General features: G+C 36.7%; 9 protein-coding genes across 11 annotated transcripts; 4 read left to right on the top strand and 5 right to left on the bottom strand.

Annotated features, from left to right (window-relative positions):
- Window positions 1-101: 101 nt before the first annotated feature.
- Window positions 102-1,395, bottom strand: LOC110844478. The gene is made up of 4 exons (XM_022090690.2): window positions 1,235-1,395; window positions 771-1,151; window positions 515-695; window positions 102-330 (listed from the first exon to the last, which is right to left on the bottom strand). Exons 1-4 carry the CDS (start codon window positions 1,309-1,311, stop codon window positions 160-162), a joined length of 810 nt encoding a protein of 269 aa, XP_021946382.1. The 5' UTR covers window positions 1,312-1,395; the 3' UTR covers window positions 102-159.
- An 821-nt stretch (window positions 1,396-2,216) lies between these two features.
- On the bottom strand, window positions 2,217-4,418 carry LOC110845343. 2 transcript variants are annotated; one of them, XM_035847829.1, is made up of 3 exons: window positions 4,113-4,418; window positions 3,972-4,040; window positions 2,217-3,911 (listed from the first exon to the last, which is right to left on the bottom strand). In XM_035847829.1, exons 2-3 carry the CDS (start codon window positions 4,018-4,020, stop codon window positions 2,476-2,478), a joined length of 1,485 nt encoding a protein of 494 aa, XP_035703722.1. In that variant the 5' UTR covers window positions 4,021-4,040; window positions 4,113-4,418; the 3' UTR covers window positions 2,217-2,475. The 2 variants fall into 2 exon arrangements, with proteins under 2 accessions (XP_035703722.1, XP_035703723.1); XM_035847830.1 differs by having other exon boundaries at window positions 3,996-4,040; window positions 4,113-4,417.
- A 256-nt stretch (window positions 4,419-4,674) lies between these two features.
- LOC110844460 (erythroblast NAD(P)(+)--arginine ADP-ribosyltransferase) lies at window positions 4,675-5,758 on the top strand. Of its 2 annotated transcripts, XM_022090669.2 has the most exons (3): window positions 4,675-5,213; window positions 5,277-5,342; window positions 5,459-5,758. In XM_022090669.2, exons 1-3 carry the CDS (start codon window positions 4,775-4,777, stop codon window positions 5,635-5,637), a joined length of 684 nt encoding a protein of 227 aa, XP_021946361.1. In that variant the 5' UTR covers window positions 4,675-4,774; the 3' UTR covers window positions 5,638-5,758. The 2 variants fall into 2 exon arrangements, with proteins under 2 accessions (XP_021946361.1, XP_021946360.1); XM_022090668.2 differs by having other exon boundaries at window positions 4,684-5,342.
- Window positions 5,759-5,850: 92 nt separating this feature from the next.
- On the top strand, window positions 5,851-9,077 carry LOC110844680. Its single transcript, XM_022090945.2, has 5 exons — window positions 5,851-6,111; window positions 6,214-6,387; window positions 6,447-6,647; window positions 6,798-6,962; window positions 7,093-9,077. Exons 1-5 carry the CDS (start codon window positions 5,959-5,961, stop codon window positions 8,668-8,670), a joined length of 2,271 nt encoding a protein of 756 aa, XP_021946637.1. The 5' UTR covers window positions 5,851-5,958; the 3' UTR covers window positions 8,671-9,077.
- On the bottom strand, window positions 9,018-10,824 carry LOC110844681. Its single transcript, XM_022090946.2, has 3 exons — window positions 10,659-10,824; window positions 9,441-9,676; window positions 9,018-9,364 (listed from the first exon to the last, which is right to left on the bottom strand). Exons 1-3 carry the CDS (start codon window positions 10,717-10,719, stop codon window positions 9,113-9,115), a joined length of 549 nt encoding a protein of 182 aa, XP_021946638.1. The 5' UTR covers window positions 10,720-10,824; the 3' UTR covers window positions 9,018-9,112.
- A 488-nt stretch (window positions 10,825-11,312) lies between these two features.
- LOC110844789 lies at window positions 11,313-12,503 on the bottom strand. The gene is made up of 2 exons (XM_022091077.2): window positions 12,367-12,503; window positions 11,313-12,273 (listed from the first exon to the last, which is right to left on the bottom strand). The coding sequence occupies exons 1-2, from the start codon at window positions 12,437-12,439 to the stop codon at window positions 11,636-11,638; spliced, it is 711 nt and encodes a 236-aa protein (XP_021946769.1). The 5' UTR covers window positions 12,440-12,503; the 3' UTR covers window positions 11,313-11,635.
- A 1,304-nt stretch (window positions 12,504-13,807) lies between these two features.
- On the bottom strand, window positions 13,808-15,142 carry LOC110844499. Its single transcript, XM_022090714.2, has 2 exons — window positions 14,446-15,142; window positions 13,808-14,379 (listed from the first exon to the last, which is right to left on the bottom strand). The coding sequence occupies exons 1-2, from the start codon at window positions 14,579-14,581 to the stop codon at window positions 13,910-13,912; spliced, it is 606 nt and encodes a 201-aa protein (XP_021946406.1). The 5' UTR covers window positions 14,582-15,142; the 3' UTR covers window positions 13,808-13,909.
- Window positions 15,143-17,158: 2,016 nt separating this feature from the next.
- Window positions 17,159-19,107, top strand: LOC110844540. Its single transcript, XM_022090762.2, has 4 exons — window positions 17,159-17,369; window positions 17,443-17,559; window positions 17,642-17,884; window positions 17,971-19,107. The coding sequence occupies exons 1-4, from the start codon at window positions 17,216-17,218 to the stop codon at window positions 18,069-18,071; spliced, it is 615 nt and encodes a 204-aa protein (XP_021946454.1). The 5' UTR covers window positions 17,159-17,215; the 3' UTR covers window positions 18,072-19,107.
- Window positions 18,951-23,785, top strand: LOC110843250. The gene is made up of 2 exons (XM_022089212.2): window positions 18,951-19,435; window positions 19,751-23,785. Exons 1-2 carry the CDS (start codon window positions 18,951-18,953, stop codon window positions 23,718-23,720), a joined length of 4,455 nt encoding a protein of 1,484 aa, XP_021944904.1. The 3' UTR covers window positions 23,721-23,785.
- Window positions 23,786-24,080: the final 295 nt, after the last annotated feature.

The following is a 24,080-nucleotide window of genomic DNA, read 5'->3' as shown; positions in this document are numbered from 1 at the left end:
AAAGCGACAAGTAATGACAATTGCATGTTTAAAATTGTATCATTTTATAATCACAAATTTAAAATAAGGGTTAGGAAGCATAAATCAAAATACAACCGCAGTGAGGTTAAATATAAATAGTTATTTTATTTAGTTAATAAACATCAGTAGATATTCACATTAAGCAACAATCGGGGTAATCAAAAGTTTTGAGTCATTTCCTTTCGTGTCGGATAAGGCGCAAATAAAAATTCCTTTGGATCTCACAAACTCATCCACAGAAATATAGGCCTCTCCAATTGAGTCATCCTTTGGGAGTGGATCTTTGTCAAAGGCTTTAAACACCCAAAACTGCAAAGTAAAAAGGCAACAAAACACTTTAGGCGATATGTAATAAGTTGGACAAACACTAGATAACGATTGGAATGCAATACATCATTTCCAAATAAGCAAGATAAGGCAAGATGTAAATGTCTGTTCCCAATTTCATCACCATACCGCACCAATATTTTTTGCAAATTATTTATTTACTTACTTGATTTGTTCCTGGCGAATAAATTGGAAACTCGATGACATCATCCCATTCACAATTTTCCACGTTTTTGATTGTTTTTGTCGTTGCAAATTTCGTCTCCGGTCCGCCCTTCCCAACGGTCCAGTAGCATTCAACGTACGGGTCGGATAGACCGTCGAATGCGTCAAGTTTAATGAGGTCCCTACATTTTTGTTACATTTATTGAAATATCTCCAAAATATTGCATACCTATTCAAAGTATTGTGCATCAACTCACCTCGCCGACAACTTGAATTTGATCAAAGTTACAGTCCTAATCAGCAAAGCTCCTTGTGGGCCTCCAAGCTTGGCGTAGAACTCTCCACCATTTCCGACAAAGTCGTCAACGTTGACTTCAATAAATCCGATGGCGTCATCCTTGTTAAGCACGTCGAAGTCTAGCACTTCAAATCGCCACACTTGTCCCATGCCTTGCATCCAGTCATAGCTGAAAGTGGTGTCGAAATAGTCTGGGTTTGGCTCATTCACACGATGTTTTGTAGATCCTCCATCATTCCAAACTTTAGGGTCGGAATCAGTGTTACTTCTGTGCGTCCATTTGATATACGGGTCTTGCACCGTCGATCCCACACAGCCGCGATCTCGCATAGGTAGATCCCTGGCAAAATTAGAATAAATGTATAAAATTTGAATTTTGTCTAGGTACTAAAATACTTCAAATGTAGTCTTAATTTCAATTACCTCGCGGATACCACGAAACTAATTTTGGATGACTTAGCACCCGGTGCGGAGATTGGGAAGTTTGGTTTCTGGCTCATTTTTGAAGTATATTTCGAAAATTAGAGATATTATGATTCGCAACTACTCAATTGCAATACTATGCGGAATGAGAGATGAAACTTTGCATTTTATTCACCACCACTTATCATTGAGTCACCTCCAGGAAACAATGGAGTCAATGTCCACTCGGTATGATAACGTTAAAAATATGATACCCAGCCGATACAAAAAAAGTCATGATAATGCTTATCTTAGATTAACTTTAACAGCGAGCATCCGTTCATCTCCAGAGGTTAAACATACAGCGATGATAATTGTAATGAATGAACAGGATGAATAATACAGAACAGATCACAAGCTCTTTACAAAGTTCTCTTTCCCTGTCGGCATTTATGTATGTGCAATCTGTTTGGTACAGTAATTAGTGAAATACTTTGTATGATTTTAAAGATTTGCACATTATTCATGTTAAATATTTATAGTATGTGATGACTGTGATGACAAATTGTCACAGTCAATTAGTCATTTATATTTCTGGAATAATTTATAATTATTTAAAATATGAATTCCACCAACGTGGATTAACTACTATTCATGACACAATTTCCACGAAACGGCTAAGCAATTAAACAATTGACGTAGATGTGCATATCAATAACTGCATTAACGATTGACAAACAACAATAAACACGATTATTTAGTTATATTTATGACGTACATATGTGTGTCAAAACTTCCTTCGAACAATAACTACTTCATCGTTTTTGATGACTCACATGGTTGACCTGAAGGAAATTAAATTACGCAGATAAGCTAGATATTAAATCCTCTTATAACATAAAATGGAGGAAATGGACTAGCAAACAACAATCAGTGACTAATTGCTCGGGTTATGATTTCATAAGCAGTGGTTTCCAGGATGTATTGTTTGTACTGTTTATTAGCATAATAACTATTTATTAGTATTCTTTCGAGCTTTGCGGTACGGCACATGGAGAACAATTTTAGAGTAATATACAAATACAATATAATATGACAAGTGTAAAACGGAGAGTTTCCGGATGTACGTATAATGCTAAATATAAATTGCAAATGGTATTAATTAATATTCTTCAATTTATTTTTTAACAATTTATTTATTAATTATCTCAAAACGTATGTCAATTATTAAAACATTTATGTAAGACGTGTCACTTTATCGATCATTTTACATCAAAATGGCATTGTCTAAAATTCGCATTTAACAACGGGCAGAACTGATTCCCTTTGTCTTGCAGATTTTCTGCAATGGCAGCATCCACGCTTTGATACCCCATCTCATTGCCCAACACAGCGTGAGGATCGCCACAATTTGTCGTTGCAGTTACCAACCCAGGTTTTGAGTGCCTCAGAGCATCCTCCATTGAAAATACGATGGGACGCCCTGACGTTTCCTGAATTTGACTGACTCTACCTCTCTCTGTATTTTCATAAAATGGGAGCTCAACTTGTTTAATACAAGAGACATCATATCTTCCAAACAAAGATTCAAGCCCATCAAGAACTCCGTTCAATATATTCTTTTCAATTATTGCGGAAAAATCTCCTGCAAAAAATCCACTTCCATATTTCAGAAATTTAAAATTTATACCCTGACCGTTATCCTTCTCTGCTATCATATTCAGCGCTAATCCTGCCAAAACTACGTCCGTCGCCACGAAGCGTTTATATGCAACCGTGTCAAAATACACACCTCCAAAAACTTTGCTACGACACGGGACATATCTTTCATTTCCGGGGAAAATAGAATTTATTTTATCTTGGCTTAATCTCTTCTGACCGACCACATTTTCGAAAATTTCCTCATCTAAGACACCCTGTGCTATAGTCCCATGCTCGGACAGCAAAACAAGTCTTCCTGTATTAAGCTTATTCTGAAATTGTAACGCTGACAAGTCACAAATATACACGCGTCCGTTTTGTGGCCTGCTCGTCGTTTTGTAACCACCATAGTGAGTTGTTTGCCCCACTCCGACGATAATGGTTTGTCTCACTAAATCCTTCAGGGACAAGATGACCTGTTGGGGGATGCCTTCGGAGTACAATCCTCTCTTAATGGCACCGGTCACATTGTATTGTTCATTTCTACTGAAGAGTTGTAGCTTGATGAGTGAATTTTTAGGTAGACTGTCGAGGAAATGAGTGCAATTTATGACGCCTTCACTACGCAGTGCACCAACAATTTGGAGTCCTATATCGTGGGGTATGAGGTTGGATTTAAGATGAAAGTTTTTCCAAGTTGAATGCATCCAAGATGGTGCACAAATGACAGCTCTCTTATACTTTGTACTATTCAGCATTGAAATGTTTTGATCTTTTCGAAGCTCATAACGCAAATATGGACGAAGTTTACAAGTATTACCGAAGGATTTAGTTGGACCTGGCATTGTTGCAGTATCATCGGCATGTGATACTTTTTCCACTAAATTTTGTGGCGTTTGACAACTTTGTTTGACTCCTGTAATGGTACGTGTCGTTGTGGTGATTGTAATGGTATTGCTTCCGGATGCGCTTTGCTTTGAGGTAGTGGTGACACTTTTAATGGCTACTGATGATTTTTGATCTGTCATCTTTTGATCGTCTCCTTTCGATCGAGTATCTGACATATAAAGCACAATAAATTATATTCAATTCATACAAAATATATTCTACCACATACAGAAACTAGTGGGTGCTGAATTACTTGCTGAATCTCCAACTTTATCCATGACTTTAGCCCAACTAGGAACTAAATTTGTGTATATTTAAATACATGTGCATATTAAAAACAAAACGATTATGGTTATTGATGTATGCTTACTGTTTATGACAGCTTGGTATGCTTCAAATCCTCCAAGTTTAAAGGGTGCTTTTCACAGGATACTTTGATAATTGGAATGTGAAAGGTTGTGTATACACTATTTGCTCTGGTTTCGTCTATCAAGAGATTACAGCAGTTAAGTAGATAACGAATTCGTCATAACGGTTCATACGCATGTAAATACTTATTTACAATGTTGCTATGAATTGTCACTTGTTAGTATGAATGTTCTTAATTACCAACATGTAAAAAGGACTTTAATAAAACATATGAAATAATTCTGGTAATGGTATTTGATGAAAATTCACATTTGGGTATTAATACATAGGACATGATGATGTGGACAATATTGTTTGGTAGTATCACATTCTGATTATGTAGATAGTTTATCAATTCAACCTTTAGATATCCTATAACAGTTTTTGTATTCAGCTATTGTCAACTATTTATGAGTTGGTTAACGAATATGTGATTCTGATAAACCTTATCTTGCCTGGTCCAATTGTCCGGTCTCATCGTTAATAGTATCCTTAAAATGCTACTTTCTTGTATTATTCAACATAAATGAAATGAAATACCTTCATATATTAAAAGACTGAATATTGAAATAAGTATTACATTTGTGTATATAGATTTTGATTCATGTGGATTTCATTTCCACCATGACTAGCTCTCGAGAAGCTCGATTTATTCAATCGTCCATTAACGGCATAGTTTTCTACTCGAAATCTGATATTTCATCGTTCGTCTCTCAATATGGAGATTGTCCTCGAAGATTTCGCGATATTCTAACCCTTCTTCATAGCGATTTGCAGATAAACAATTCAAATCTAAAACTACATTGGGATTCTGCCAAAGCAAATTTCACTGCGAATCCTGACCACTATAAGAACTCCCTCAAGAGGAAAGATGGACGTAATTTCTATGATGAATGCCACATTGCCATTATTCTGTACACTTTGGGAAGCTTATACCACCATTTAAACCAAGATTGTCGGAATTCCTGTGGTGGTGGCAAAACTTTGAAGAAAATTCCAAACCTTTCCATTTTCCTGCTTATTCGTTACGTCATGGAACACAAGACGCCAAGCACAGAACCAAGTAATTTGTATCGAGGTTGTACTGGTGTACCTGCTCGTAGAATTAAACCTGGACAAATTTTAGGCTTTGGGCAATTTACCTCTACAACGGTAGAATCTGGCATGGCTCAAATGTTCGCAGGGACACAAGGTGACCTTACGTGCAACTAAATAACAATAATGTTAATTATAATTAATTAATTAATTAATAATAATTGTTTAAGACAAAGCTGATATACTAATATTTTCAAACTAATGCGTTTACAGGGGCCACGTTTTTTGTGATTGTAAATTCATCAAGCGTTCGTACCAAATTTATTCCAATGCAATCACATTCTCAATATCCAAGCGAAAACGAAGTACTCCTATCGCCGTTTCAGACCTACAAAGTGAGGAATGTTGAAAAGATGCCTGGGGATAATTACTATGTATATTTAACCATTTGAAATGTTTTTTTACTTCATTAATAGACTATAAATTAATAACTTAATTATTAATTGACTTAATTATTCATGTAAATATGTACCGTCTATGGTAAATACATACGAACCAAGTTTATAAATCTGATGGATTCATATGAAATTTTTCCATGGCAAAATCTCAACTTTTTTGCTTCTGGGTTGAGCATGAGCATCACTCAACACGCTATTCCGGTAAAGATGGTGTGTTCTCTACGCTGACATTTGTTTGCTTCGTTGTAGCATCAAAAATAATAACAAATAAATATTTAAAAAAAATTAAATCACAAGTAAATCATAAATCAAGTCATGAGTCAGGACAGAGAGCTGCTGACGAGGTACATTCGGGGACGAGGATGTTGGTGTTGTGGGCGTGGTGCCCGTGAAAGAATGTATTTACGCCAGTTGGGCGACTTAATTTATAAGCGATTCGCCATCCTGCCCAACGTGGAAGATCAAAAAGTACACAGTTTAATTTTTTATGGGATAGAATTTGATGGATAGTTGGTAACTTATAAATCGGTAACTTAATCTTTAAATATTTCTAATTATTATTTTTTTTAGTACACAATCGGCGACACATTCACTAGTCGTGAGGAACAAGGTGAATTCATCTTCTGGACACGACCAGGACATGATGAGGAACAGGGGACAAGTAAGAAATCCAAAAAGGAAAACATCAACAACATGTGCGAAATTTATTGTGTCAAAAATCAGTACTGGGTCAGCCCTTTGAACGTAAGTGCGACAGTTGGACAGAAAATATAAACCATGTACTTATTTTGACTGGTTTTCAGGGAGAAATTTTTATCAATGATGTCAAGATAAATAAGAAGACAGTTTTGAAATTGGGGGACAGTTTATCATTTGGAAAGAAACTGGAGGGGCATAAGGTTAATACGAGAGGGTCGAAACGTGATAAAGATGCTGAAAAAAAGAAGAAGGATACAAAAGATGAGGGTAAAGATGAGCGATATGATGAAGTTTTCTTGTTCAAGGTAAAATTTGCATTATTATTATTTAGTTATTTTTGTATTCTGTTTATGTATACTAATGCTGATTCTTACAATTCTTAACTAAATTACAGTCTGTAATTGTAATTGTATTAAAAATTTGTAATGTTTTATTCCCATGCTTAATTATTTCAGGAAAGGGAATTGGATCCTGCAGCATTCCTCGAGTCTGAAATTCGTCGTAACAGGATCGTGATGGAGAGGCTTGAAGAAGATAAGAAAAGATTAGCTATTGTGAGCAAGAAAAGAAATTTCAAGGCTGTGTACAATGGGAATTCTGTTCCTTTGCATAATGATCTTGTAAGTTCAAATCTATATATAAATTAAGTGACTTGTTCCTCAACAATAAACCTTTTTAGTTGTGATTATAATACACATGTATATGTACATATTATTTATGTGCTAATTCTACAATATCGACTTGTTCCAGGTTTTATCCCACATTCTCTCCTACCTACCTTTTGGTGATCTGAAGACCGTCCGATTCGTGTCGAAACTATGGAACGACGAGTCTCTCAAGATCATAAAAAAGAAGGCAGTCGTAAAGTTTGGATTTGGTCCTGGCTACAGCGCAACAAACGAATCCATGAAACTTTTTCGATATGTTAACGAAATGAAGAAAAATCCACTCCCCAATTGGGAAATTAATCTTCCTGCGCTTGGAACAACTAGAGCAGATGAGTATAAAGTGGACGCTACTCCAGGAAGACCTGGAGCCAAACTGATTGCCGATTTAGACTGGTTTTTGGGCGAAAAAACAGACGTGGTGAAACAGCTAACTCTTAGTGGAGAGTTGGAATCAATATTCGATCATGAAATTCTCGTTAAAGTTATGAAAAACCTACCTTTAGGAACAATTCAAAATTTTGAGCTAGCTGGAGGATGGGCATTAAAAGCTTTATCTGAGAATGGAGAATTAGAATTTCCTACAACAATCTCATTCAAAATGTTGCAAGAATTTACGCTGTCCATGGGAGCTTTCAACGTTGAAGGATATCATGCCAAAGACTGCTCCACAATGACTTGGTTGAGGCCATTGGCTAATGCCGTGAATAGGGTTCGAGCTCTTCATCTTAGATGCAGATCTCCCCTGTCTTTGAGTTTCATTCAACAGGCTGACTCATTTCCGAACCTCGAGCAAGTTTCATTCCATTATGTAAATCCGGAGGGGCTCAAATTTCTCCAAAAATTGGACAAACCTTTGAGCAAGCTGGAACTGAATCGACTTATCCATTGGAAATCTGCTGACGTTCTTGCATTTCAAAAACTCCTTCAAAAACATTCAAACTCTTTAAAATCTCTGCAGTTCATTCTACCCAATTGTTCACAGGGATCAATGGTTTTAGAGCTTCCAATATTTCCTCAACTCAAAACATTGAATCTAGGATATGGAAGTTCTGGCGACGATGAGGATGACGATGATAACGATAATCGAGTCGGTACTAATGAAAAAGTTCTCGTCACTGTCGCATTTCGCGGCGAATATGGTCCGGACGCTATTTCATATGCTAAACATTTTCCATCGCTCCAATCTCTCACATTATGGCCATCTGGTTACGGGAAATATGGAGCTACAGAGAGTTACCGCACGTACTTGAGTGACATTACCAGCTTTTGGGAGAAACATACAAAATTTTACGAAATATTCTTTCCTCTGCACCAAGACGAACATGAACCTCCACAGATTTGCAAAACACTTTACCATCTGGATGTTCCACATCAGTCTTTCGATTATCCAGATCAACAGTTGCATATCTTCCCCAGAGCAGCGGAAATTGCTGCAATGTTTCCAAACGTCGTCAATGATTGGACTACTGAAATTAAAAAACCTGTAACTATTCCACCGCCACGTCCTGAAAAGAAAGTTCTCCGATCAGCTTCTAAAAAAGTTAAGGTCCAAGCTACTCGCGTTCTACGACCAAGGGGCACCACTACTAGGGCTTCAAAAACAACGCCGGCTGCTGCTGCTTCCGCCAAACGACGTGCTCCCAAAAGGAAAATTAATTAATTCAAACTCCAATAAATTATCCAAGGTGGTTAAAAGATGCAGCAGTGTGTGTTGATTAAAAGTTGTACTAATTTACTCAATGTTATCTTTGTTTCGCTCGAGTTCTCTACTTATAATAAGTATGTATTTATTTTGTCATTTTGTTTTTCATTTAAATGAATGTTATTCTTGCAAATCTTTTTATCAGTTGCAATCTTTTCTTAAACTTGTTTGTTACTTATAAATATTTACATACTAATATGTATGAATCCCGCTTAAACCAATTACTCTAATTTAAATCGAAATGTTTACAAACGCGTAAGTGAACGAAATGATGTATTATTTATGCATACACGCAGCAAGAATAATAATTTGTGTAAATTTTATTTTTTACTGAATAAAAATTAAATGAACGTTCAATTAAAAAATTTCATTTTACTAATCTTTATCATTCCTAATAAGCCTAAGATATTAGTTGTATCCTCTTGTTTGAAATTACATTAACTTCGTCGTCATTCTCTAATTGTGTCTGAACATCATTTTGTTCCAAATTAGGTCTAGTTGATGTTGCTTCTTGAACAACGGCACGTTTTAAACTCCTCCTACTTGACACAAAGCTGAGATGCAGCAATTTTGCAGCCTTGACTGAATTCCCCTCCTTATAAGCTTGCACCCAAGGTGGCAATTCTTCCCCACGTGCCTGTAATGTCCGTTCCTGTAAAAACGAAAACAATTGTTATTACTACTTCTCAATAATTTGATGTTCCTTATTAGACTCGTCCTTAGCATACCAATTTCCCCAAATTTCTAAGGATGTCATCCCGATTTCGAGGCCGTTGTTGTGCAATGACAGCCCCGTTACAGTTAGTACATCGAGTATAAGATTGCTGTATCGACTTTCTAGACGGGTGGGACAAGATCCGGAGTGTGTTCATCACTTCAGACATTTCCGGTTCCTCACTGTCCGTACTTGTACATGCGATGGAAGGTCTATGGTAGTAGTCGCATGTTAGCGTCCGGATCATCTCTGAAAATAATTATATAGTTATTTTAATAGTGCCGATGGATCACGGTTTGAGTGTAAAGTATGTATGCATATGTTCTCGCACCACTATTTCCCATTACAGTAATCTCGAGAAAATCCTTCCTTAATAATATGCAACTCTGGGGAGAGGTGTCAACGAGACAATTGAAATCTAAGGAATGAGTTGTCAGTACAACTCTATTCACCTTTATATAGTGGGTCTTACTACATATTCATGATTTCCTTTAAACCCATATTCAATTGCATGAACATAGGTACATGTAGGCAGAAATTCAGAAATTGCACTCAAAACTTTCCACGTAAAAAGTATTAATATGAAGTATAAGTTCAAGCACATGAAAACCCAGAACAATGTAATCCCACATAGCTGCACTTGATTATTTTAAAAACATGGCTGTAGCTCATGTAACGCTCTAACGACAATAAAAAATTTTATTGTCTCAAATTAACCTCCCACCAATGAAGAACATTGGATCAAAAAATTAGAATTTTTTATAGTGGCGTTTTTCCTAAAATCGCAAATATCTGACAAATTTTAGGAGCGGCAAGTCCAAAAAGGTACGGGGAATCGTCACCCAGCAATTATTTTCTGGGAAAAATACAATTATTTTACAGTTATTGTTACAATTATTACGTTATTTTGAGAAAAAAATAATTGTAACACAATTATAACGTAATAATTGTAACAATAACTGTAAAATAATTGTATTTTTCCCAGAAAATAATTGTTGGGTGACGATTCCCCGTACCTTTTTGGACTTGCCGCTCCTAAAATTTGTCAAATATTTGCGATTTTAGGAAAAACGCCACTATAAAAAATTCTAATTTTTTTATCCAATGTTCTTCATTGGTGGGAGGTTAATTTGAGACAATAAAATTTTTTCTTGGAAATATATCCAATTTATGAAAAATTAAAGAAAAATGTTGGGTTCCGGGGAATCGTAACTTTTGCGTAAGAGGGTACCGGGGAATCGAAGCCCGCTAAATCCTGCGACAAGTGGGTTCCGTTTCCCTGTAACTTGCATAACTAAAATGTCCAGGGGATCGGAACTTTTAGGTGACGTTTCCCAGGTACTAAGTTCCAATCCCCCGGCACTTGAACCAGACTGACTAGGAATCAGGGACTGATTCTACGTAATCTAAATAGAAGACACTGTTCATGTAGCATTCATGTAGTAAATATTTAATGGGTTACTTTGCAAATGGCGAAAATAATTACATACACATTATTTGTAATGTATGTATAGACTGCATGACACAGATATGAGATTCATGCAAAGAGTGTGCTTGACGCATTCATAAGGATACAATGCATGAGCACATATCTAAATACGTAAATATATTAGTATGCATATGATAACCACAAAATTCGTTATAGTTGCAAGCATGCATAATCATTCAAATTTATTCAAGTCACGCCTTTGTTTTTTTAATGTTACTGATGGTTTTTTATGTATCTTCAAAATATATTCATTCATAAATGTGACTCACATGTTAGACTACATATGTACATAAATATGTACATATACTAAACGTATGAAATAAGCAATAAAGTTAATGCACATGAAGATCCATGATACAAAACTAAAAAAAACATGAAGTTCATCCCATAAAAAAATATGTATATCAAATTCTTTACTACGAAATAAGCATAAAAACCTGAATTGTTCAATTCCTAGTAAATGAAAACCATTGAAGAAATTAATCAATGGGATTATCAACCTTTATTCCGTTACACGAGTTTAGGAGTACTCAAATTCAAGTAAACCATACATTTTAATTGAATTAATACTACATATTATGTACATATTGTACAGATAATTAACTACTTATTTATAGCATCAATTAGCTAGCAATGCACAATTTATTTACTCCATTCCATTTCCACGTACACACTTATTATCATACAATGGCATACTTACTAATCTTAAGTATGACTATCTACTGAGACTTTGACCATTTCTTCTTCATTACACACTGCCTGTCTTTATTGCACCACCCACTCTTTTCAGTTTTACATTGGTTACAGAATTCAGCTAACTCATCCTCTTCGCTTCTTACACATTGACCTTTATAGTTGCAAACTTGACATGTTACACCCCCACATGACTTGCTGGCTTGAGGCAGAACAAAGTCCATGCATTGAAAATCAGGACCTCTGCAAAGGTGGGGGAGGTTTTTATAGTCTGGCGGTGGTGTTGCAGGGGAAGGAGTGGGTGGCACGATGGGTTGACCAGACTCTTGTCTTGTCCGGGAAGGTCCAATTTCTGACTGAATTGTCCTGGTCACTATCCGACTTTGTGTGGATAATTCTGGTTCTGGCAATTGCCTTTGTAAAGGTGTCGTATCCACACTACTAACGACAGTCCTCACGTCATTTTGTTGCCTTTGAATGGATGTCCGTACAATCAGGTTTTGATTTCTATTCCCCTTTCGTACATGGCACACCCCCTCTGCATCACACCAACCAAATCCACTACAGTAGGTTGGACAGTTTCTTATCTGAATGAAATTATCATCCTGTCTTCCTGATATCCGATCAAGACCACCACCTCTTCGACGCAAATCATATCGTACTCCTGGAAATCAATTTTTTACATACAGCAAGAGCTTATCGGTTTGTTAACAATTAATCTCCATAATAAGAGCATGCTATCTTTAAATTTGCTAACCTGCCAACTCTGTGGTAACACTCAAACACACGAGTATGAAAATCACCGCTTTTAAAGGTTCTAATCTCGCCATAGTTTTCAAAATGTAAAGTTTATGTGGACTTGTCCAGCATGAAAAATTGATTCACTTTGCAATGGACACCAGAACTGATGAAATATCAGAACAAGTAAGTCAATTATATGTGTATGCTAAAAGAAGACAAAAGTCATTATAAAAATGCAACACCTTCATTAAGCAAAAAAATACCAATTTTCATTGACAAGTATTTCTCATTTTATTTGGTCATGATAACAATAAATACTAGCAATACTTGGAATTCTTAATAGCAATACTTGGAACTCGTGATGCATCCTGAAATAATGTAAGAAATAAGACATGCCAAATTCCAGAAGCATTTTATACTTCCACTTCCACGTGAAAAAACGTCTAAATAAAGTCACCGGACAGCTTCATTCATTAAATTACAACTTGTAATTTACAAGACATTAACAATGTAGATATTCCCTTTGAGGCCACGAGCAACTATTTGATATATTTAATATATGTACATACATATTTATTATACAGATCTGTATATATTCATAACACGTTTAGCAAGATTCCTTCTACTCGCTGATTTGTTTTCCTCATGGAATCATTTAGATATGCATGAATATGTAACACTGATAATTGATAATCAAAGTAACTTAGATAATTATCTAGCAGGTAACTGTAACTGTTGTGCCTTGGTTGCCCCATAAGACAATAATTACATTTATTTAGTGTATTTGCATTTAAAAAATATGCAATAATTGTATTGGAATTACACTCTGTATACATACTTACATTTTACACAAGTTTAGTAAGCATTAGAATAACTTCGGGTTAGTTGTTACGTATTTTATGTATCCATATTGTAACGCTCGGGCTCTTTTCATGCGTCATTTGTTAAAATGTTCGCTAATATTTTTATTTCACACGATAGTGAATTACTCGCTCACACCCATGAGATTCCCACCAGGATAAATTTCATGAAGACTGACAACGCTCCGTTGCCTTGTGTCATGGGCTGATCGGTATGATTAAAGTAAAGCACGTTATTCTACTCATTAGTAAAATTAATTAATTCACTTGTCCAGGTAAGTGAAGTACAAATTCTTGGTATAGGAAATGCAGTACTCCTGTTTCAAGTGTACATTCCTACACACTCCCACATACCATTAAACCAACCAATTGATGTATAGAAACGAATATAAACCTTCGTAATCTATGTATATATATATCTAAATACATCTGCATACGAGTATGTACTTGCGTGCCAACAACTTAAACAAACAGGTTCACAACATTGTCGCTAAATATGTACATGCACTGATTAAGAAACTGTCTTTATTTTCATACATGTACATGCTCTCATTTCCTTTAATCCAAAACATTATTGACTGAGAAGTGAGGAGCAACTTTTTGTGATGTATGCAATTCAACTTTTGTACGTTTTTATTACAAATAGAGCGAGCAAACAAATTATTTTACTTATTATCGCCATTTTGTTCCATAAATTGTTTAAATCATCATCATTGATCCACTTTTTTTGACGACACACACTCCTCCCTCTTCGTTGCACATTCCTCCCATTGTCCGGACACAAAGATCGCATTTGTCCTCCTTGTCTCGGAAGGTTTTAAACCTGGAACAGTTTCCGTCCGGAAGACACTGACCTTGTTGACAGTATGGATTTCGATTGCATGGGATCTTCCTCATGTTATTATTGTTGTTCGGCGAGGGGACCATTGGAATACAATCAATGTTTGTATTTTTGTTACAATTGTTCATTGCTTCCATATTTGGGTCTCGTCTCATCATTTGTCCACCATCACTATCAACCTTTGGACTGCAACTACCTGCGTAATCGCAATATCCGAGCTCTCTGCAAAAACGGGATTGATCCGACAAAATGAGGAGGTGTGAGTCCTGCCCAGATGTACGGCGAAAGTTGTCACAACGAGAAGATGCATAGCACTGGCAGCCGAAACCTAGATGTAGAAATGGGAGAATTTTTAAAGAATGTATATTTGAGTTAATATAAATGGCTGACTAACCTCGACATGATTGATGGCAATATTTAATTTGTATCGAATACCCGTTGTTCCCCTGAAGTCCTTGTGCATTTACCTGATGCTGGAGTAGTGCCGCAGATAAAAGTACAAATATTAAAATCATTTTTCTTTTGAACATGTCGAATGAACCTACAATATTAAACTGAATGTTCGTTGATAGTGCACAGGAGATGATAAGGTACTTTTGCAAGCCATGGAGAACCGAGGTTCTTGTAATCCTTGACGTTTTAGGTATGGAAATATATCCAACTATATAATTATGAATATAAAGAGAATCTGCTGGAATAACGTCGATGAAGGTTGTACCTATTTTAATGAGCTTTATCTTTCTATCTACATTATACACCTACTTACAATAGTTCCCATAAAGTCTCAAGTTCCCGTGACGTGTTATTTTATTTTTTCTAACAAAGTTAGAAAAAATGCAAGATCTTATCGGACGTAAGTGTACTATGGTACATACATACATACATATTTTATACGCACACATAATAAAGTTAGTAAAATTGATGTGTTCTTAATCGATTCGCTGATTAATTCGCTTACGAGCAATTAATTTACCGACAGGCAATTTACTTAAATTTGATAAATAGCCAACTTGATTGGACTCAATTATGCCAATAAAGCAAACTGAATTAAAACGTTACACATATTTTTGCACTAGTAGCTAAATAATAGGTTATAGACAGAATAGTAGTACAAGATCATAGTTTAAGTTTTTGAACTCTAAAGACCAACTAAAATTCTTCGAATTTTTTTTCAATATATATATATATATATATATATGTATGCATAGTTTCATTTTACATCATTAATACACGACCTTTAGAATGATTACAGCCAACTTTATAAAAAACTTTGGCTTTTCAATACAAATTCTATCAAAGATTTGCTTGATTCCATTCCACTGGAAACAAAAACCAAAAGCTTTTTACCCTTTCAAAGACAAGTCCAGATCGGTGATTGCTTTTAAAATTCAATGTATTATCCACCCAATTCATATACTTCTTAACGGGGTGCTACTAGGGTACAATTTAATTTGGAGTCCAGCCCTTAACGTATTCGGAAACATGTTGACATTTATTTGGTTTATGACTGACATTTGGGCCTTTCTTACCTTTACAAATTTATGGAACAAGAGAAATGAAATATCATGGATTTTTGGACAATTAGTTGTATTCGACACGAAAATTAGTAAATGTACAATCAACTATTTCTTAATGCTCATGTTCTTGTTACTTGATTTACCCTACATAAAATTTGTTTCCCTTTAATGTAGCTCCTGTCGCTGGAAATCCAAGCAAACTTTTAGAGAATGCGACGTATTTAATTTTATTTATTTTCATTTTTGGAGGATTGTCTTGCTCCGTTGTTGCTTGGTTTGGCCAAAAGCGTTACATGTTGTACGTTCCAGAAAGTTACGAATCCAATTGGCTTCTCATGATTTTTATTCTGATCGAAGTTTACTTTGAGCTGGAAAGTCTTGCGAGATTGTTTTGGGACCTGCTTTTGCGATTGCAAAATGTTTTAGTGTCCTCTAACTACATGCGCATTTTGCTGTACGAAAATATGTATTTATAACCAATCCATAGATAAATATTAATATATTGGTGCCTTACGTTTTAACATTAATGGAGTAAAAAATATGTTTTTCTTTTCTTTTAGGAAATCAAACTTATCAAAATCCAGTCTAATTCGAGAGTTCCGACTACTTCAGATTCTCAACGCTTACATAAACGCTTCACTTTCCATTGTAAAAACTTCATTCGTCATCAGTTACATGATGATTCTCCAGATAATTGGCTATTTTGGAGTGATTCGATTTTATGTAAAGTTACCATTCCACGTCTTTTTATTCTTCCCAATGGTAATATTCAATTCTTCTGTAGTTTCAATTGTGTCACTTCTGCCTACTGCGACAGAGTACAAAATGTCACAATTAATTTTGCGACGGTTAAGAAACAAGAAACCGTTCAACGCTGGTAAAATTGCCAGGAGAGAAATTAAAAGCTTTCATGAATTTGGAATCAGATTTGGTATGTTGAAAGCTATAAAGTTTCCGTATATTTCTACATTTTTATTGACTGTGTCAAATTACACTATATCCCTCCTAGTCACATTTCCATGAATAGGGGAAATAAATTACAAGGTCAAGGATTAATGCGTATACCTTTGACGATAAGCATTTAAAGTAATATATACATATGTTTGCTAATGTTCCGTGTGAAATACTAAATTTCATTCCAGTTTATGAATGTGCATTTCGAGTTGACTAATGTTATTTTAAATTGATAATGACAATCTTCATGTCAAAATGATAACAAAATTGCATATTGTATGGAATAAGCATACCTCAAGATGTTAAGGAAATTATTTAATAATTCATATTACACGCAGAAATATGCATGGATATCATAAAAGTGCTACAAATCCATAATAATAAAGCGTTAGTGTTAAGTCGCTGGCTGGCTGGCTGGCTGTGGCTAATAATCAGAGTCCGGTTACATATGTTTTTATGGATCCCTACTCATGTAGCTCAACACGAGTAGGGTAGGATAAAAACATATCCGCAGTCTACTCCATTCCATATTCCTTTCCTACTGCCTGCTCCCTCTTCCGCATGCTCAATCAAATATTGGTTGCGAGGCAAGAGTGTTTTTTTAGATTACCATCAGAACGACACACAACAATCGTTCCTTCGCATTTTTAGTGGTTCAAGGTAGAAATATAAACTTATTGTTCTTATTTGGCAATGTACGGAAGAGGAGGACAAGACAAAAGGGGTGGTGCGCGCGGGGGAGGAGGATGGACAACGCGGTTCGATGGTCAAATAAAGGTGACTGGAACAGATCGATTCTGTACGTCGTGTGGGTATGTCATTAAGGGACTTGCAACTACAATGCTAGGTAAGACATTTTTTTAAATTGTGTAAATTATTTATCGAAATAATATTTAAGTGATGATTTTTTTTATTTTCAGCCAAATGTCCAATAACTATCTGCGGTGCCAAAATTCCCATGCGATTTGGACCTGATGAAAGCGAGTTCGATATGAACGGATGGGGGCGTTGCAGGAACTGCAAGTCTTTCATCTTTCGTAAGGCTAATTTGATTGCTATTTTGATTGACTTTTTAGTAAATTAGCATTACAAAATATTTTGATTTAAACTCACATGCAGGGGATCATATTTATTGCCAATCGTGCCGATGTGTGAATCAGGCGGCCAAAGAAAATCAGGACTTAATCGTAAAGCAAGCACTGGCGAAAAGATTGCATGCCCAGAAGAAAGAAAACGAAGAAAAAGATTCGAAGATTGCCCGGTTGGAGGCTGACTATCTGGAATTAAGCTTAATTTTAAGCAAGAAAAATGCCGAGAGGAATTCAAAAGGGGCGGATAATTTCAAGCAAAGCGGAATTGTTGGTGAGTTACATGCCCGTCACTTTGTAAAATATAAGATTCTTAATTTTTCATGTTGTGAGATGGAATAACGTTGATTTTCGTTTTAGATACTCATGGGGATTTTGTCGAGAAAACTGCGACAGAGGAAAGTTCAGAGGTTGATGGCGATAAACCGAACAATGAGGACAATGAGGACAAGCAGGATTAATCTTTCACAAATGTCTTAAACTTGGGTGTGATTCATATCTGTAAATTGTTAATTGCGGGAAATATGATCAACTCAATAAACCATTATTTGGCTGAAAATTTAATTGTTATGCACCGCAGCGGCGGAAAATTAAATTGTACTGACCATTACTTTTGAGCACACCCGTACCCGTGAGAGGCTAGAACCTGTCCTTCGACAGACTTTGCTTTACGCCGCGATATTTCTATCGATCAGTCGGATCTGATGAACAGACCGACAACACACATTTCTCCCCAAAATCCTCCAAGTTTCACGCCCACCTCCTCCTCCCACTTAAACCACCCAACTAAATATTATACGTACACATTGTACATTCATATTACACACATATTACACACATATTACACACACATATTACACACATAAATACAATTACATATTACATGCATGTATACATAAATACACATATTTACATATTCTATATACAATACCACAATATAGAAACACATTATCCTTCGGGGTAATACGCGGATAAAGGCCAAAGTGCCGTATTAAAGGCCAAAGTGCCGTATTAAAGGCCAAAGTGCCGTATGAAAGGCCAAAGTGCCGTATTAAAGGCCAAAGTGCCGTATTAAAGGCCAAAGTGCCGTATTAAGGGTCAAAGTGCCGTATTAAAAGCCAAAGTGCCGTATTGAAGGCCAAAGCGCGTGATAGGGTGCCGCCATAAATTTTAGCCTATCGTAATAAGTAACAGGGTGCCGAAATAAGTAATAAGGTAACGCAAATAATTGCAGCGTGCATTAATAAATTGCAGAGAACCGCTACAAATTATACCTAGCGAAATAATGTCACCAAAAAGACAAAAACCCGGAGAGGAAAGTGCTGAGGCAATAAGACGGTATGTTGCAAACAAGCGCCAGCGTCGTGCCAACCTTTCTGCCGAACAGCTTTCAATTGAACGAGCAAGGAACGCAGCAAACGAACGAAATCGAGTTGCAAATCTCTCTGAGGAACAGCGGTCTATTGAACGAGCAAGGAATACAGCAAATGAACGAAATCGAGTTGCAAATCTCTCTGAAGAACAGCTGTCTGTTGAACGAGCAAGGAATACAGCAAATGAACGAAATCGAGTTGCAAATCTCTCTGAAGAACAGCTGTCTATTGAACGAGCAAGGAATACAGCAAATGAACGAAATCGAGTGGCAAATCTTTCTGAAGAACAGCGTTCCCTGGAACGAACAAGAAATGCAGAAAATGAACGAAACCGAGTTGCCAGTCTCTCGGAAGATCAACGTTCCCTTGAACTGCAACGGAACGCAAAGAACAAAAGAAAAAGAATTGCAAATATGCCAACCTCTCAACTCCCTGGCCAAAGACGTGCAAATGTAGCAGCAGCGACAACCTCAAGAGCCGCGACAAGGCTTATAACTTTAAATCAGACCACCCATGCGGCATCGATAAATAGATTCAATGAGACCGACATACAGCTGCATAACTGCGGCGAATTTAATATTTTATGCCTTTTTGTGGGGCAAAACATTTTTTAAAGGAACGACCACAAGACAAAAAATTTACACAATGCTGTCAGAAGGGGAAGGTTGTTCTTCCTCCCATTAAATTAGCTCCGCCCATAGAAAAATTAATGAAAAAAGAGCATGAATACTATAATAATTTTTTGAGAACATTCGCTCAATTAACAGCGCCTTGGCTTTTGCATCAATGGGGGCAAATATCTCCCCACCGCCTGGATATGGACCTTATTGTTTTCGAATTAATGGTCAAATCTACCACAGAACTGGATCTCTTCATCCAACAAATGGTGGCCAAAGAAAATTTGCCCAACTTTATATTCTTGACCCCGGTGAGGCATGTGATCAGAGAATGATGATCCGGGAGAATGCACATTGCAATGTAGAAATTATGCGCGAGTTGAGTTCATTCATGGCTCAAAATAATCCTTTCGCTAAAGCGTTTAAAATGCTTCATGAGGTTGAAAAAGAATGCTTAGCAGAAGCTATTCTTCATGGAGTAGAACCAGCAACAGTATCTATGGCAATTGTTCAAGATCGCAATTCTGACCAAAGACGCTATAATGCACCACGAGTAAATGAAGTTGCAATAATTTTCCAAAATGCTGATGGTGAACCTCCACTTGAAAGAGACATTCTCATCCATTGTAGACCAAATGAAAACGATTCAAATCCTAAGAGGACGGAAAGAATTAGTATTTTGGATCCCAATTTGGAACCAATGGTATATCCGCTGTTATTTCCACATGGAGATCAAAGTTGGGGAATTGACCTTAAACTAAATCGGCCTCCATCATTGGCAAATTTGAGTAGAGCTACTGCTAATCCAAGAACAAGGATTACTCAAATGCAGTATTATGGGCACCGTCTATCAATTCGTGACGAGCTTAATCCATTTCTGTGTGCAGGAAAGCTGACTCAGCAATACTTTGTAGATGCCTACGTAAAAACTGAAGCAAATAGATTAAATTTCTGCCGACAAAACCAGGGTACTTTACGGGCTGAACAATATGCTGGCCTAATGGATTATATACAAACTGCGGCCAACGAACAAGGGCTAATACCTGGAAGAGCGGTAATATTACCTTCTTCTTTCATCGGAAGCCCAAGAAATATGGCACAAAATTACCAAGATGCTATGGCAATTGTCAGGAAATTTGGAAAGCCCGACTTTTTTGTAACTATGACATGCAATCCAAAATGGCCCGAAATAACAGATAACCTTCAATATGGCCAAAAAGCTGAATTTAGGCCCGATTTAATAGCACGAGTGTTTAACCTAAAGCTAAGAGAATTATTGGACGATATTTCCAAGAAACATATACTTGGAATTTTAACAGCAAAGGTTCATGTAATTGAATTTCAAAAGAGGGGTCTTCCGCATGCCCACATTCTTTTAATGGTTAAAAATGACGGCCCTGTGGATGCCGAAAAACTTAATCAGCTTATATCCGCTGAAATCCCAGATATTAATGACTATCCTCGATTACATGCAATTGTAACAAAGCATATGGTACATGGCCCCTGTGGTGCTGCAAATATAAACTCACCATGTACGGGACCTGACGGGAAATGTACAAAAGAATTTCCAAAGCCTTTTCAAAATGAAACTTTGGTAAACTGCGATGGTTATCCAAAATATCGTAGACGAAATTCTGGCCAAACTGATGTAAATGGCAGACAGATTGACAATTCCTGGATTGTCCCCTATAATCCATACATGAGCTTGAAATATAATTGTCACATTAATGTAGAAAGCTGTGCATCTGTAAAAAGTGTCAAGTACCTTTTCAAATACGTGTATAAAGGACATGACTGTGCAAATATTGCTATCTCTGAACAAGACGTCGTTAATCATGATGAAATTAAAACTTTTATGGACTCAAGGTACGTAAGTGCTCCAGAAGCTGCTTGGCGACTTTTTGGGAATTCTATGCATGAGCAGTCACATACAATTTATAGACTGCCCGTACATCTTCCGAATGAACAAAATGTGTATTTCAAAGCAAATAATGTGGAAGCTGCCGCTGAAAGAGCCGCAACAAAAGAAACAATGCTTACGTCTTGGTTCAAATTAAACGATACAGATGAAGATGCAAGGCCTCATTTATATGCCGATATACCCGAGCATTATGTTTTTAACAAAGTAAGTGGAGTCTGGACACCACGTAAGAAAAACACAAATAATACAATCGGTAGAATGTACCCTGTTAATTTATCTACCGACGCAGAAAAATATTGCTTAAGACTATTGTTGCTCCATAAGCGAGGGGCTACTTCCTTTGAAGACCTTAGAACCGTGGATAACATAATCTATCCAACATTTAAAGAAGCTGCCCAAAAATATGGCATATTTAGTGATGATGCTACTTGGGACTTGGCATTAACTGATGCTGCAATTTGGAAAATGCCTCGGCAAATGAGAGACTTATTTGCATATATATGCGTGTTTGCAGTTCCTCCTAACGCTTTGGAACTGTTTGAAAAATACAAATCCGATTTATATGAAGATTTTGCACGAAATCAAAGGCATAATCACACACAGAATTGTCCACATTGCACAAATCTTGCTTTAGTAGAAATTCAAGCAATTCTAATCTTGAACTACAAGAAATGCGAAGACTTTGGCTTGCCCTCTCCACCAGCTAACATGCGTGCGGCTTCAGAAGAATATTTTGATGTACTTGCAGAGAAACAAAAAGGTGACGCATTGCAAGATACTCTTAACTGTGAACAACGAAATGCTTTCGATACAGTATTAAATGCTGCCGAAAATGACAACCTTCCGCACAGAATATTCTTTATGGATGGAGTTGGTGGAAGCGGGAAAACACATGTCTACAAGACCATACTTTCGACAGTGCGTGGCGAAGGAAATATTGCATTACCTATGGCATCAACCGGAATTGCAGCCAATTTGCTTGATGGTGGACGAACTTACCATTCGCAGTTTAAATTCCGCATACCTATAGATGACACAACAACATCGCCAATTCGATCTAAATCAGCAGATGCTGAGTTATTTCGACAAGCAAAATTGCTTATCTGGGATGAAGCTACAATGGCCCCAAGTTTTGCATTAGTAGCAGTAGACAGATTTCTCAAAGAAGTCATGAATAATCAAAAGCCACTTGGTGGTAAAGTTCTCTTATTAGGAGGTGACTTTAGACAAACTTTACCTGTAGTTCCCCATGCAAGTAGATCTGCCATTGTAGAAGCGAGTTTGAAATTTAACAGCTTATGGCGAAGAGTCAAAATTCTACACTTACTTAGTAATGTTAGGTCTGTAGACAAAAGCTATAGTGATTGGCTACTAAAATTGGGAGATGGCACATTAGAAACTCCTCTTGGCCTCCCTAAGGATACAATTGAAATCCCAGAACAACTTATTTGTCGGGAGTCAATAATTTCTGAAATATACGGAGAACGTCTTACTGTTGCCAATGTTGCCAACTTTTCAAAAATGGCAATTTTGTGTCCAAAAAACACGGACGTTGACAAAATAAATGAAGAAATTTTAAATATTCTTGAAGGAAATTCGGTAACTTATTTCAGTACTGATTCTGTGGATGATGAAAATGCAGAGGATAAACAACATTATCCTGTTGAATTCCTAAACGGTTTAACGCCATCTGGAATGCCTGTTCACAAGTTAAATCTTAAAAAGGGCAGCAATATTATGCTCCTTAGAAATTTAAATACCAAGCGAGGACTATGTAATGGCACCCGTCTAATTATTGAAGACTTGAAGCCCAATTTAATAATTGCAAAAGTGCTTACAGGGTCTGCACAGCAACAAATTGTATTCATTCCAAGAATTGATTTGTCCACTGCAAATGCAGATTTGCCATTCGTTTTACGAAGAAGGCAGTTCCCAATTAAATTGGCATTTGCAATGACAATTAATAAGTCTCAAGGGCAAACTTTAGACAAGGTCGGAGTATATCTACCTGAGCCAGTTTTTAGCCATGGACAATTATATGTTGCATTGTCAAGAGTGCGACGCTTTGCAGATGCAAAAATTAAGATAATAGACGGCCCAGAACAAGGAAAACTGATTGAGGGCTCAGACAGAGTTTTTACTAAAAATGTGGTCTACGAAGAAATATTTTCGAAGCAATTAGACCCGGATGGTCAATAATTTTAGTTAATTTGAGCTAGCGGTGGCTCAGACAAATGTACCGTCCGTGCTTTCTTAATAAAATTAAGAAAGCCAGTGGGGCAGCATGCAGAAGGGGGTCCACGTCCCCTGCCCTGGGAGGATATGAAATCTTGCAAACGCTTCTGCAAAAATTATTTGTCAGAAAATTGACCGACAAGAAAGGCGCTTTATATATGTAGATACATTCTAGGACCCGTCCTTGGACGGGCTTTTCGCTAGTATCTAATAAATGTCAAGTAACTATTTTGGTAGCCCGTACTTCCTTAGGAATACTTCCATAATACCAGCATCACCAGAACCAAGGATACTCGCTAACTCCAGTCGCTTCGCAAAGCTTGT

This window comes from Folsomia candida, unplaced genomic scaffold, assembly GCF_002217175.1.
Source record: "Folsomia candida strain VU population unplaced genomic scaffold, ASM221717v1 Fcan01_Sc002, whole genome shotgun sequence".
NCBI lineage: Eukaryota > Metazoa > Arthropoda > Collembola > Entomobryomorpha > Isotomidae > Folsomia > Folsomia candida.
This window is presented reverse-complemented; position numbering and strand designations above follow the sequence as displayed.